Source organism: Asparagus officinalis, chromosome 8, assembly GCF_001876935.1.
Source record: "Asparagus officinalis chromosome 8, Aspof.V1, whole genome shotgun sequence".
In the NCBI taxonomy this organism is placed as follows: Eukaryota; Viridiplantae; Streptophyta; class Magnoliopsida; order Asparagales; family Asparagaceae; genus Asparagus; species Asparagus officinalis.
Window position 1 is genome coordinate 23,994,357 of NC_033801.1, and position 14,675 is coordinate 24,009,031.

The window sequence follows — 14,675 nt, forward strand, 5'->3', positions numbered from 1 at the left end:
AACAGCAATGGAAGAGAGGTTCTATATTTCGGAAGAATGGATTACTGGTGCCAAGAGGTGATTGGCTGTTGTTAGGTTTGGCCTGAGCTGTTAGGACATGGGGCTCACATATCAAGTGTCCAGGTTTTGTGACGTATCATAAATGGAAATGTGCCAAAGTTTGACAGGGATCATTGTTATATTTATATATGTGTATACAAATATGCACAACCATGTGTGTAACGAGTGGTCAATAAATAAAAGCCACTTGGTCAAGTCAAGAGAAACTTCTAAATCAGATAAAATTTAATATGCATGTTTTGCATATAAAAGCTTCATGTTGCAATAGAATTATGAAATCCAAGGTTATCGATAGTGGGTAGCGTCACGTAGCGGTGAGACATCGCTAATGCTATTTGCGCCTATAGCGGCAAATAGCTCATAGTTAAATAGTGGTTCAATTTAAATATATTTAAATATTTAAAAAATAAGAAAAATCAATTTAAGGACATGGCTTCGTCGAGGAGTTGGGAGTAGAGGCAGTTGGAGGATCTGGAGAGGAGAGGAGATGAAGATGGAGATGGAGATGGAGCTCGTCAAAGAGACTGTTGTTTGCTACAATATCGAGGAGAGGAGATGAAGCTCGTCGAGGAGTTGGAGGATCTGGAGAGGAGGTAGAGGAGTGGAGGGTGGCAGTAGAGCTGGAGCTCGTCCAACACGAAAGAGAGAGAGAGGCGGAGGTCTTGTTAAGGCTTTTGAGAAAGAGGCGGAGGCAGTCGGATACAGAAGAGAGAGAGAGAGAGCGGGTTTTACAAGTTGGGTCAGGTACGAGTTTTCTGGTCGGGTTTTTTATTAAAAAAATCAACCAAAAAAGCGCTAATAGTGTTCAAAAGCGCTTTTAACCGCTATTAACCACTTTTGAGAGCTATTTCGCTCTTTTCTCCGCTATTGCGGATGAATAGCGGCCTTCGGTGCTTTTTCTCATGCTATGGCCAAAATCATCACGCGCAAGGGCCGCTAATGCAATTGCGGCCACAATTGTCTGCTATTTACAACACTGATGAAATCCCTATCGGATGCAAAAAGACCTTAAATTTGAGGAGTCCATGTAAAGCTAATCATCTAGTTTCAATTGATGTTAGGTGGTGTGTCACGCCCCGTTTCCAAAAAAATGTATAAGTTGGAACGTGACTTGGCTGACGATGTAACCTTACAATCACATTCATGTCTCTAGATCATCTAGTACAAAAATATATAACAAGAAACTACACCGTAAAGCATGTAATTAAGATAGCAAAAGGCCACACATGGCTCAAAGGAAAGACTGGACAAATAAACTACCTAAAATAACTTACGCCGAAGGAAAGTAGAATGGCGATCACTGCCGCTGAGCCTGCTCCTCAAAATACTCTTGATCCTGTAAAGAAAAACATTGTGAGTCTGGGATGCGCGAATCCTAGAGGAGTCAGAAACCTTCCAACAAGCATGCAAAATGAGAAAATTGTGCATATGTAGGTATGTGTGACATGTAAAAGGAAAGATTAACTAAGTTGAAGATTACCAAAATAAAAATACTAACTACAGATATCAAGTAAACACTACCACATATCACCCAACACTTTATATTTTATTATAGGTTATTTGAATTAGGGGATAATATTTTCATGTATATAAGTTGATTTTCGCGTAAAACATCCCGGGAACACAGCTTCAAGTCAAGTATTGGCCCTTGGCCCTTATATATATATGTATAACTCAGGATATCACGTATGCACATTAATCCACTTTTATATACTTTATATTCTCCATCCAATCCCCTTTTATTAATCCCCGTGTTGATCTGTTTATTTTAAGTGACCGTGCATGAAGTATTATGCCCTAACCATAGAGTTACTGTGGAACGATTTTCATAAAACTATGAAAGATAACCGAGGTCTAAAACATGTCTAATCAAGAGGGATCCACCGTCTAGTCGATGCTATAATAATAATAATTAATATTCAAAGAAAAACTTCACACCAGGATATTGATGTCGAGGGGGTAACCATGCTATGAATAGCACGCTTATAAATCATATCTTGACGGAAGTCGTCTTCTTGCACAGTCGGTCCTATTGGATGTCACTAAGAGATTTTTTTATCACATCATACAACATAACTCCATTGAGAAAAAATAATAAATAAATAAATAAATAAAGTAATTGTTCAATGTCAAAATAGGTTAATTCGGTCTAGCTTGAAAATAAAATGACTGAATAAAACTAATTCTGTAAGCTAAAGACTCAAACTATACCATGAATTTTAGACCCAAACGTGTCTAATTTGATGATGATGGATCCGAAATGGGTTAGGTTAGTTCACAACGGACCGTATTCAAAATTTTTTTTTGAAAAAAGAAGTGTCATAGGATTTGAAGCTAAGGCTAAAAGTGCAAAGCACAAGCCACCTAACCTATGTCACCACATTCCTTCTGAAAACTAGCATCACTAAAAACATATTTAAACTAAAATTTCTATGTATACAAAAAATCTCTAAAATTTAAATTAAGGATAGATAATCTTCTACTAAAAACTTTGAAAATTAAATTTCTACTTGTACAAAATTTATATGGCCGAAAATAATAAGAAAATAATGGTACTATGGCCATGAACAAGGTAAAGGTTTTGGTAAAAACTAATTTAGTTAGACAACTATCCCAACCCTTAATAAAAGATATTTATGAAAGTTTAGCTGCTGAATCTTTATAGGAAAATTTTTATATTTCAAATAGAAGAAATTGCTTTCTGATTGAAAGGATAATTATTATTTAGAAAAATAATATTATAAAAGTCTACATATATATGTACTTATAATATAAGACTAGGATTTCCAAAAATAATTGGTACACCTCAGGCCTACTCTTTAAAAACATTACTGAAACTAATCAATAAAATAAAAGAATAATATACTTTTAGAAGAAAATATTTAAATGTATTGAACAAAATTAAATTTCAAACTATATTATTTAAACCATACTCTGTATTTTTTGAAACATAGTAACAACTATATCTTAGGAAAAGTTTTATTTATTTATTTTCTATGCTATACATTTATAATGTTAGGGGGGGAAAAATAGGCCTTAGATCAAATATAAGTCATAGCTTGTATATTTAAACATGGAGCATAACTTACAAGAAAACTAGTATTTAGATAGGGTAATTATGGAGGATTAGAAAGGATGTAAACGCTTGCCTCAAAATAATTGCACAAAGAAGCGAAAGATGTCCTACAGTATTATCACAAACAAAAATGTGATAAAAGCTATCTACAAGCTATTTATCATGCCTCTAGAAAGAAATGCTAGTAATTGAATACGGTGATCATGAAAAAAAAATGTTGAAGGATAGAAAATGCTTACCTTTAAAATACTTTGAACTCTGGAATTTGAAATCCTTATATGTTCCCTCTTCTAACTCCGCCAAGCTTCTTTTCTGCCACTGTTTTTTCCTCTCGGGTGTTTATGTGAAGGAAGGCAGAGAAGATAGATAGTCTTTTTAAGAAGATGAGGTATTTTAACAATAGATTAGATAGCTAGAGATATTATAGTATCTAAGGGATTTGATAAGATTATTGGTTGCAAATCTGTTCTGTTGTTTTTGCACTCCGTGAGAAAATTTCACTGAAGAAAAAGATGAGAGTGCGAAGTGATTAAGATATACTTAAAGACTAGGTTTTAGGTTAAACTAGTTTACTATCCAAACCCAAAGGCTATGGGCTTTGTGACCGAGTGTTCTAACAACTAACCTAAACCAAAACATGATATGGCCTTTACTTAATAACTAGCAAAGATATAAGCCCATAATGCATAGAACAAAAACTAGTTATTACATCTTACCCACTATAAAAAGAAATTTCGTCCTCGAAATTAAATCTAATTATTTAAGTACACACGGGGCTAGATGTTACCTATAGCAAAGCGATGTGGATAGCGTTGACGAATATCGCTCTCACCCCGACATTGCATCACTAGGTCTGCACGATGTCCCTAAGATATTAAGACTAAAGGGATTGTCCTGTTCTTGAGGACTTTCTCATGTCTGTCCAAATAGCCATCGACTGCTCTTCATATTACAGGTTCGTTCCAACCTGAAGCTTCGTGATGTCTAGGATGTGGGTCTTATCTTGCATGTATCGTAGAAGCTGCGATATATGAAACACATCATGCACTCCCTCCAATGATGGAGGCAGTGCTAATCGATATGTCACCTCTTTTACTTTCTCCAATATCTCGAATGGACCGATGAAACGCGGAGTAAGCTTTTCATGGTTACCAAATCTGATAACTCCTCTTGTAGGAGATATCCTCAAGAAGACATATGTTCCATCCTGAAACTATAGTGGTCTCCTCTTAGCATTAGCTCAGCTCTTCAGCCTGTCCTGAATAGACTTAAGGCGATCTCGTCTCGTCTTTATTATCTCTACTGTCTGCACTATTATAGCTGGTCATAACAGATGTCACTCTCCCAAGTCGTCCAAATAGGCAGGAGATCCACATTTCCTCTCATACAAAGCCTTGTAAGGCGCCATCTGAATGCTCGCTTGATAGCTGTTATAAAAAAACTCCACCAACTGTAAGTGGTCTTCCCATATCCTTTTGAAATCTAGCATGCATTCCGGCAACGTGTCCTCTAGAATCTATATAACTCTCTCTAACCGTCCATCTGGCTAAGGGTGGTAAGCCATGTTGTAATTTAGTTTAGTCCCAAGACACTGTTACAAGCTCCTCTAAAACTGTGGTAAGAACCGTGTGTCTCTATCGAACACAATGCTAACTGGTATCTCATGCAAGCGCACTATCCCCCTCATATATCGCTCCACTAAACTCTTCGTCATTTGTCCAACCCGAAATGGTATGAAGCAAGCCGACTTGGTGAGTCGGTCTACCATTACCCATACGACACTATTTCCCTTCTTGCTTCTCAGCAAGGTGTGATAAAATCCATGGTAACATGTTCTCACTTCTGCTCAGGAATGGGAAATGGTTGTAATAACCCGACTATTCTCTGATGCCCAGCCTTCACTTGCTAACATAAAAGATATTTTGACACAAATCTAGTTATCTCCATCTTCATTCCCGGCTACCAATAATGCTCTCTCAAGTCCCGATATATCTTCATGCTACCTGGATGAATAGAAAGTACTGAACTGTGTGCCTCCTTCATCAACTCTCCTCACATCACCTTTAGGCACACATAATATGCCACGAAAGCGCAAAGATTCATCCTCGTGTATCTCTAGATCAGTCCTCTCCCTATAGACTCCACCTGTGCCTTGAATTTTGAATTTCTTGTATTGAGTATCCTCCAACTATGTAGCCTTGATCCAATCTATCAAGGTCGACTGTAACTACATGATCATCAATTGTCTCCCAACTCCAAGTAGAATAATCTCCATATCCATCCTCCAGAACTCAGCTAACAATTTCGCTGCATTGTAAACCTCATTGCCACAGTTCCTGCTCAAATGATCAGGGACCATATTTACCCGTTCTGGGTGATACTGCATACCAGTATCGTAATTTGCTATAAGCTCCAACCATCTACATTGCCTCATGGTGAGCTTCTTTTGTGTGAAGATATATCTCAAACTTTTAAGGTCAATACACACCTCCACTCTGGCCCCAAAAGATAGTGCCTCTATAACTTCAATGCAAATATGATTGTCGTGAACTCCAGATCATGAGCTGGGTAGTTCCTCTCGTTTGTCTTCAGCTGTCTAGACACATAAGCTACTACCTTCCTATGTTGCATCAGGACGTAACCTAACCCCAATCTAGAAGCATCTGTGTGCACTACGAAGCCTCCTGATTCATCTGAAATAGTCAAAATCGGCGTTGTCGTTATTTTCTTCTTTAGCTGATTAAATGCTGCCTGACACTCCCGGGTCTATGCAAATTTAACTTCCTTCCTAATCAACTTAGTAAAGGGTCATGCAATCTTAGCGAAATCCTTTATGAATTTTTTATAATATCTAGTCATCCCTAGGAAACTCCGCACCTCTAACACCGATGTAGGTGGATGCAATCGTAGTATCGCATCGACCTTCCTCACATCCACAATAATGCCCTCCCTTGAAATCATATTCCCTGAGAACACTTGCTCTAGCCAGAACTCACAGTTGCTCAACTTCCCATAAAACTTCTCCTTCCGGAGGATTTCCAATACAATCCGTAGATGTTCTACATGATCTTCTCTGGTCTTGGAGTATATAAGAATATCATCGATGAACACCATTACAAACCAATGTTTTAAATATCGGTTATTGGGGAATTATCGGAAGGTCAAAATCCATATCGGATAACGGATATCGGGGATATATTGGGAATAAGTAGTGTTTATCGGAGTGACATTATCGGATGGTGATATACATAATATAATATTCTAAAATATAATATAACCATATTTAATGAAATATAAATATATCAAAATATAAATAATTATGTTTAGGATCACTAACTAATGGTAGAAACTCGGATCGGGTTGGATTTAAAGTGCATTGAATAGTTGTCTGTTGTCCGAAATCAAAACTCAAATTAAAGGCCGATAATTTTGATTTTTAGGCTTACAATATCGGTCGATAACTCACTTTATCGTCGCATTATTGGCGATAAACATCCAAAAATGATAACCGATTTAGAATCGAACTTATCATAGCGGAAGGTCCCCAAAATCGATAAATCACCAATAATATCGATTTATTGACCGATATTTAAAATATTGTTACAAACTAGTCAAGATACTATGAAAACACATTGTTCATCAATTTCATAAATGTAGATGAGGCATTCATCACTCCGAATGGCATCTCTAGGAACTCATAATGCCCATACCGTGTGCGAAATGTAATCTTGGGTATGTCTTCCTCACCTTCAGCCGGTGATAACCTGATTCGAGGTCCCGCTTAGAAAATACCCTAGCTTCGCTGAGCTGAGCGAAAAGATCATCAGTTCTGGGAATTAGGTACTTATTTTTTATGGTAAACCGATTCAACTCCTTGTAGACAATGAACATCCTTTGGCTACCATCTAGCTTTAGCATCAACACTACTGGTGCTTCTCAAGGTGAAGTACTAAGTCCTCCTGGACCTGCTTTCGCAACTCCAAATCTGCTATCAACATCTAATAAGGTTGTTTAGAGATAGGCGCAACTCCTAGAATAAGATCCATGACAAACTCCGTCTCTGTCTAGTGGTAGACCGACAACTCATCAGGAAAAACATCAAGAAACTCTTCGACAATTGCTGGTACAAGCTTCTCTTCTACCTCGATACAGGTTAAGACTCCATCTGGGCCCGCTCGACCCGCTCGATACTCTGGCTATTCCATTACCTTGCTATCGCCTATAAATTCAAACATTGGGTGATCTGGTATCCTGGAAACCACACTCCATCGGCAATCTATAACAGCATGGAAGTTGTAAAATCAATCCATATCCAGAATAACGTCGAACCAATTAAAGTCAATCACTAACAAGTTCTAACAAGTTTGCATATACCTCTTTGCCACGGACTACAACGAGACATCATTTACATTGCTAGAAGTCAACACTTCGCTACTTATATGGATATTCCAGCCTGCATCTAGAGCAAGGTTATCAATAACAGATAGCGTCACGTAGCGGTGATGCATCGCTAAGGCTATTTCGGGCTATTACGGTAAAATAGCAGTAAAAAGCGTAAAGTCAAATAGCGGTCTAATTTAGATATGTATAAATATTAAAAAAAATTAAAAAAATCTAAGAAATCTAAAAGTACATATTGGATGATTTAGAGAGATCCTAAACATGAAATAGACATGTAACCATCACGTAATACCGAAGATGACTGAATGAGTCAAAAAATTATCGTCTTCGAGAAGAAAAGCTTAACGGTGACAGGACTGCCCTAAGAGCTCACGGTGAAGGAGGTGAGAGGAAGTATCAAGATAGGTGTCAGAGGATATGAGAGGTGACGAGTATGCTAAAAATCACAGGAGACGGTGGAATGTAATGGTGGTCAAATGTTGAGTTTAATTTAAAAAAAAAAAGGCTTAAACCGCTTTTAAATAGCAATCAAAAAGCAAATTTCGAATGCAATCGTTCATTATTTACCGTTATGATACTATTGACCACTTTTGCGAACAGACATATTTCGTAATATGTCATCGCTATTACGCGATAGCGTAACGGGCGATAGCGTCGCGGGAAGGGACCGCTAACGCTATTAGCGTCGTTATTGCGGGGGCTATTTACCGCTATTTATAACAGTAATCTAGAGTATCATATGGTATGGTATGTCGTGTTATGAACGACACCCTCATCATCAAGTGGAAGCTAGAATTCCAAAACTTCAAAGCAGAAGTCAAAAGAATGATGTTGGGAGAAGATATAAAACAAAGTAACGCTCTAGAATCAAAGAGGTAAATGCAGGTACTGAATAAACCAAAACGGTACATGTGATCATATTACCGAATGTATCTGCCTACTCAGCGATAAGTGTCAGAACCTAACATTGTCTTTGTTGCTGCTGATCTTGCTGACCATGTTGCCCTGGGCTCCTCTATTGATACTGAGGCTGGTACAAGTGTTGAAACTGAGGACCTCTCCACTATCTCTGACCTTGGAATTGTTGTCCCCTCTGATGTCCTCTAAATGTCTGATGTTGAGTAGGAAGTGATGGTCTTCTTTATTGTCCAGCCTATCCTGCTGGTGCTACCGCTCCACTAGGAGTCCATGTTGCAACTCCTCTACTAGGGCAAGTGGTGAGCTGATGATCTGTTACCCCGCATGTAAGGCATAAACCGTTAGCTCTCATGTAGTCTTTCATCAAGTGTCCCAGCTTGTTACAGAAGTGACATCATATTTGTGGACCATGTAGCTAATGTCAAAGATCATGTTTACTAGTGTTTGGCTGGTGCTCCTCCCTTCTGAGGCATGTGCTGATTACCCCCTGATGTCTATCGTGCAAGGCACTTATGATTCCCCCCTTACTGACCTCATGATCCCGATCAACTGTTCTGCCTTGCGAGCCGCGTCCATGACATCAACATAAGTCTCGACTCCCTTCTGACGCTGCATGAACCTTTGTCCTTTATTCACCTTATTAAACACCATGCCCAACGCGAACATGCTGAGCTTGGCAAATTCAGCGGCATACTCATCTATGGTGTTGCCTATTTGCCTGAGATATACAAACTGTTTGTGCATCTCAAGCCGAGCTGTCTTAGGGGAAAATGCCTCTAAGAAACGCTGCCGAAAGGTCTCCCATGAAATCGACTTAGGAAGTTTCACTTCTGCATCCTTTCATGTTCTAGTTACATTTATCAACTGTAGCTGTACAATGTCGACTCTATTATCATCTGGTATTTTCGCTGCCCTCAAAAGATGATCCATGGTTTGCAGCCACATTTCATTCATATTCGCCTTCAATCCTAGGGAAACTTTGCGGGTTCAGTTTTAAAAAATCAAACACATTTTCTTGTCTTGCAGCTTGATGTTGCTCATCTCTCTTGCGATTTTGAGCCACTAATTCTCTAAATCACCTTTGCAAGATCAGCCTGATCGACTTGCTATTCCTTAAGCCTAACTGGCGTAGTGGGTCGACGTCTTGGAGTCGAATGATGTATTTCTAAAAAGGAAAAAATCAATTAAATCCATGCTTTGTTTCTAGCCTAATCTTAGGTTTACTTGTATACAAGATGAGACACCAGTTACCAAACCTGACTTTGATACCAATAAAGAAAATCCGTGACTCGGTCGACGATGCAACCTTATGGTCACGTTCACGTTTCTATATCATCCTATACATAAATTTATAACAAGAAACTACATTGTAGAGCATGTAATTAAGATAGCAAAAGGAAGACATGGTTATAAATTAAAAGATCTCTAGAGAAGCAGAGTTTATTACATCTATATCTACAATGAAAACGAGAAAGAAATACAAAGGCCATACATGGCTCAGTGGAAAGTCTGAACAAATAAACTAGCTAAAACAACATGAGCTGAAGGAAAGTATAAGTTAGAATGGTGATCATTGTCACTGGGCCTGCCCCTCAAAATAGTCTTGATTCTGCGAAGAAAGAACGATCCACGAATCTGGGGTGCGCAAACCCAAGGGAGTCAGAAATCTCCTAGCAAGCATGCAAAATGAGGAACTTGTGCATGTGTAGGTACATGTGACAGATATAAAAAGAAAGTAAACTAAGTTGAAGGTGACCAAAATAAAGATACTAACTACTGATATCAAGTAAACACTACCACATTTCACCCAACACTTTATGTTTTATTATAGGTTAATTGAATTAGGGGAGAATATTTGAATATATATAAGTTGGTTTTCTCGTAAACCATCTTGAGAACATGGCTTCAAGTCAAGTGTTGGCCAAGGGCCCTAATATATATACATATATACAGGATATCACGTATACGCATAGAACCACTTATATACACTTTATATTCTCCGTGCAATTCCCCTTTATTAAATCCCGTGTTCATCTGTTTATTTTAAGTGACCATGCTTGAAATGTTATGCACTAGCTACATAGTTACTATGAAATGACTTTTGAAAATATATGAGGTCTAGAACATGTATAATCAAAGAGGGGTGCACCGTCTAGTTAATGCTATAATAATAATAATAATCAATATTCAAAGAAAAACCTTACACCGGGATATCGATGTTGAGGGGATAGCCATGTTATGAATAACACGCTTATAAATCATATTTTGACGGAAGTCGTCTTCTTGCACAATCGGTCCTATTGGATGTCACTACGAGATTTTTCATATCACATCATACAATATAACTCCCTTGAGAAAAATAATAAATAAATAAATAAAGCAATTGTTCAATGTCAAATGGGTTAATTCGGTGTGGCTGATAATAAAATGACTCAACAAAAGTAATTCTGTAAGCTAAAGACATATACCATGAATTTTAGACCCAAACAGGTCTGATTAGATGATGGTGGATCTGAAACGAGTAGGGTTTGTTCACAACAGACCGTATTAAAAAAATTGAAAAAAGAAGCGTCAGGATTCGAACCTGAGGCCAAAGTGCAAAGCACAAGCCACCTAACCACTATGTCACCTCTTTCCTTCTGAAAAATTGCAACACTGAAAACGTATGTAACCTAAATTTTCTAGTTATTCTAAAAATCTCCAAAATTTAAATTAAGAATAGATAGTCTTCTACTAAAGACTTTGAATATTAAATTTCTACTTGTACAAAACTTATATGGCCAAAAATAATAACAAAATAATAGTACTATGACCATGAACATGGTAAAGGTTTTGGTAAAAACTAATTTAGTTAGACAACTATCCAAAAGATATTTATGATAGTTTAGCCAATAAATCTTCTACAGGGAAAATTTTATATTTCAAATAAAAGAAACTACTTTTTGATTGAAAGGATAATAATCATTTAGAAAAATAATATTATAAAAGTCTACATATATATGTAGTTCTTGTAATATAAGACTAGGATTTCCAAAAATAATAATGATACACCTCAGGGCTTATTCTTTACAAACATTACTGAAACTAATCAATAAATAAAAAATAATATACTTTTAAAAGAAAATATTTAGATCTATGGAACAAAAGTTTAATTTCAAACAATATTATTAAACCACACTTTGTATTTTTTGAAATATAGCAACAACTATATCTTAGGAAAAGTTTTATATTATTTTTTTAGAAGAAAATATTTAAATGTATGGAACAAAAGTTTAATTTCAAACAATATTATTTAAACCACACTTTGTATTTTTTGAAACATAGCAACAACTATATCTTAGGAAAAGTTTTATTTATTTATTTTTATGCTATACGTCTATTATGATGTTAGGGGGAAAAAATAGGCCCTAGATCAAATAAAAGTCGTAGCTTGTATATTTAAACATGGAGCATAACTTACAAGAAAACTAGTACTTAGATAGGGTAATTATGGAAGATTAGAAAGGATGTAAATGCTTGCCTCTAAATATTTGCACAAAGAGGCGAAAGATATGTCCTACAGTATTATGACAAACAAAATGTGATTAAAGCCATCTACAAGCTATTTATCATTACTTCAGAAAGAAATTCTAGTAATTGGAAAAGGTGATCATGAAAAAAAAAGTTGGAAGGATAGAAAATGCTTGATTCAAAGATATTTTGAACTCTGAGATTTAAAACTCTATCCGTTCCCTCAACTAACTCTGCCAAGGTTCTTTTTTGCGTCTCTCTGTTTTTACCCCTTTGGGTGTTTCTGTGAAGAAAGGCAGAGGAGATGGATAGTCTTTTTAAGAAGATAAGGGTTTTTAATAAAAGATTAGATAGCTAGAGATGTTGTATTAGTTGAGGGATTTGATAAAGTTGTCAGTTGCAAATCTGTTCTGTTGTTTCTCCACCTCGTAAGAAAATTTCACAGAAGAGAAAAATGAGGGTGCGAAGTGGTTAAGATATTCCTAGAGATTGGCTTATAGGTTAAACTAGTTTACTATCCAAACCTAAGGACTATGGGCCCAGTGACTAACTGGTAGGGGTGCACTCGGTTCGGATACGGTTCGGATATGATGCTTACTATATCGATATCCGCTTAACCATATCAGATACGGATGCGGATACGGATATACCTCGGTAAGGAAAATTTATAACCATAACTGCTAAAATCGGATACGGTTATAGATATACATGCGGTTATATGAGCGGATATGCATACGGATACAAAACGGATATGAGAAAACTAGATAGTATGGAGAAAAACACAGTTCATGTGATACAAAAGAGTTCGTTAATATGTTCATTATAATTGAAAAGTTAGGATTAAACATCTTGATCATCAAAATTAATCACAAATCCATAATCTAAAAATCGAAACTATCGTAAGAGTATGACTAATATGTATTCAGATATTTCGGACTCGAATACGGATATTTCACTAGAAAACCATATCCGTAACCATATCCTATCGGTTATAGATTTGAATAACCATATCCGTATTCCTAACGGATACGGTTACGGATATTTCCCCTTATACGAATACGGTTTAGCGTCCCTACTAACCGGGCATTCTAACAATTAACCTAAACCAAAACATGATATGGGCCTTTACTTAATAACGAGCAAAGATATAAGCCCATAATGCATAGAACAAAAACTAGTTATTACATGGTGGTAGCAACCATCCTCAGCTCAGTCTTTTGGGGTTTCAAGCAATGGAAACCCTGGTATTTATAACTTTTCAATTGATTTGGGGTGCTGGTAGTGGTACCAATCATCCTCAACTGAGTATTGGGGATTCAAGCAATGGGACATTATGCAATGGGACTGTGCTGAGGATATCGAAAGGCTAGGGAGACTGCAGAAATGGAGGGTCTGAATGCTGGGGCAACCGAGCAAGCAACAAATAGTATGTTGGATGGGTCCAGGCAAATAGAGAATATGCTCTCTGTTGTTGTTTGAAGAGAGAGGATAAAGGTCTTGGCTATCTGAATAAATCTAGTGGAATATACTTCGAGTGCCTCAATGCTTCATTTCCTATCATACTCTTAGGCTGTATTTGACTTTTCCCCGTTAACCTGGTTTAACTGCTTAACCGGGTTAGGATTGGTCCACATGAGAGGGTGGATAAATCCTAGCCCTGTTCAAGGGGGGGAAATGAACTAAAAGTAATTGGGTCAATTCTGGCCAGTTTCTGCTAAACACTATTGAAGTTCTTAACCAGGTAAGGATCCACCAACCTGGATAAGGAGGAGTTGCCGAACAGCACCTATAAGTATAGTTCTGTCAGTATTCATTAAAACCATTACACAGTTGGACAAGATACATGCACCAGAATTTTTCCATTTTGTACATTGATGATTCCATTTTTTTTCACTTTATGTTCTTTGTAGGATATTGAGTACTTGAAACTCTATTCATCAAGATTCAGCAGGGAGGAGGGTCTTGCTCTCCTCGAGAAGACAGGAGTCTATCTAGGGCCTGAGAGGTACACCCTTGATCACATGCCTATTGATGTCATGCGAGCTGAAGTTTATCGTACATGCCAGCCTTGAATAGATTTTCTATTTTTCCCACATTGTATTATCAATGTAGCGTTTTATGTAGTTCTGGAATCCTTCTCAATTTCAGCAGTAGTGTGTTAGAAAAATAACTTCCCATATATATGTGAATTTGAATGCCTATATGGTGCTTGGGGGACTTGTTTTTGTTTTTCTGCTCAAGATGATCTCTACTTCATGAGCAATTCCTCAATGTGGATAGTTGTACTGTAAATAGTGAAGAAAGACTTGGGGGTGTTTGGCAATTTGAAAGTGGATTTAAAATATGCAAGTTATTTTTTTTGCAAATGAATTTTACATCAATGTCAGCACAAGTGAAATACAGTGTTTGTTTGAAAAATTAAATTATTATCGAAAGTGCAATGTGAAGATGACGTGGCAAAATAAGATTAATTAGAAAATATAATTAAAATTATTTAATTAAATTAGTTATATTTTTGTCAATTAGAAAATATAATTAAAATTATTTAATTAAATTAGTTATATTTTTGTCACTTTCATGTGACTTCACTTTTTTAGGGGAAGTCAAAATTGTATTAAATCTTATGTGGTAACTTTCTTATATCTCACTTTCATAACCACTTACATGAAAACAAACATCTTAATTGTTAAATGAAAGTAACTTTCTCACT

General features: G+C 36.7%; 1 protein-coding gene across 2 annotated transcripts in view; it reads left to right on the forward strand.

Moving 5' to 3' along the window:
• LOC109822722 overlaps positions 1-14,326 on the forward strand; it is a 41,644-nt gene extending 27,318 nt beyond the window's left edge. The window contains exon 16 of one of the 2 annotated variants that reach the window (XM_020388954.1): positions 13,876-14,326. In XM_020388954.1, the coding sequence (XP_020244543.1) occupies positions 13,876-14,037 (162 nt within the window). In that variant the 3' untranslated portion in view covers positions 14,038-14,326. The remainder of the gene's footprint in view (positions 1-13,875) is intronic. The other variant, XM_020388953.1, reaches the window with a different exon arrangement.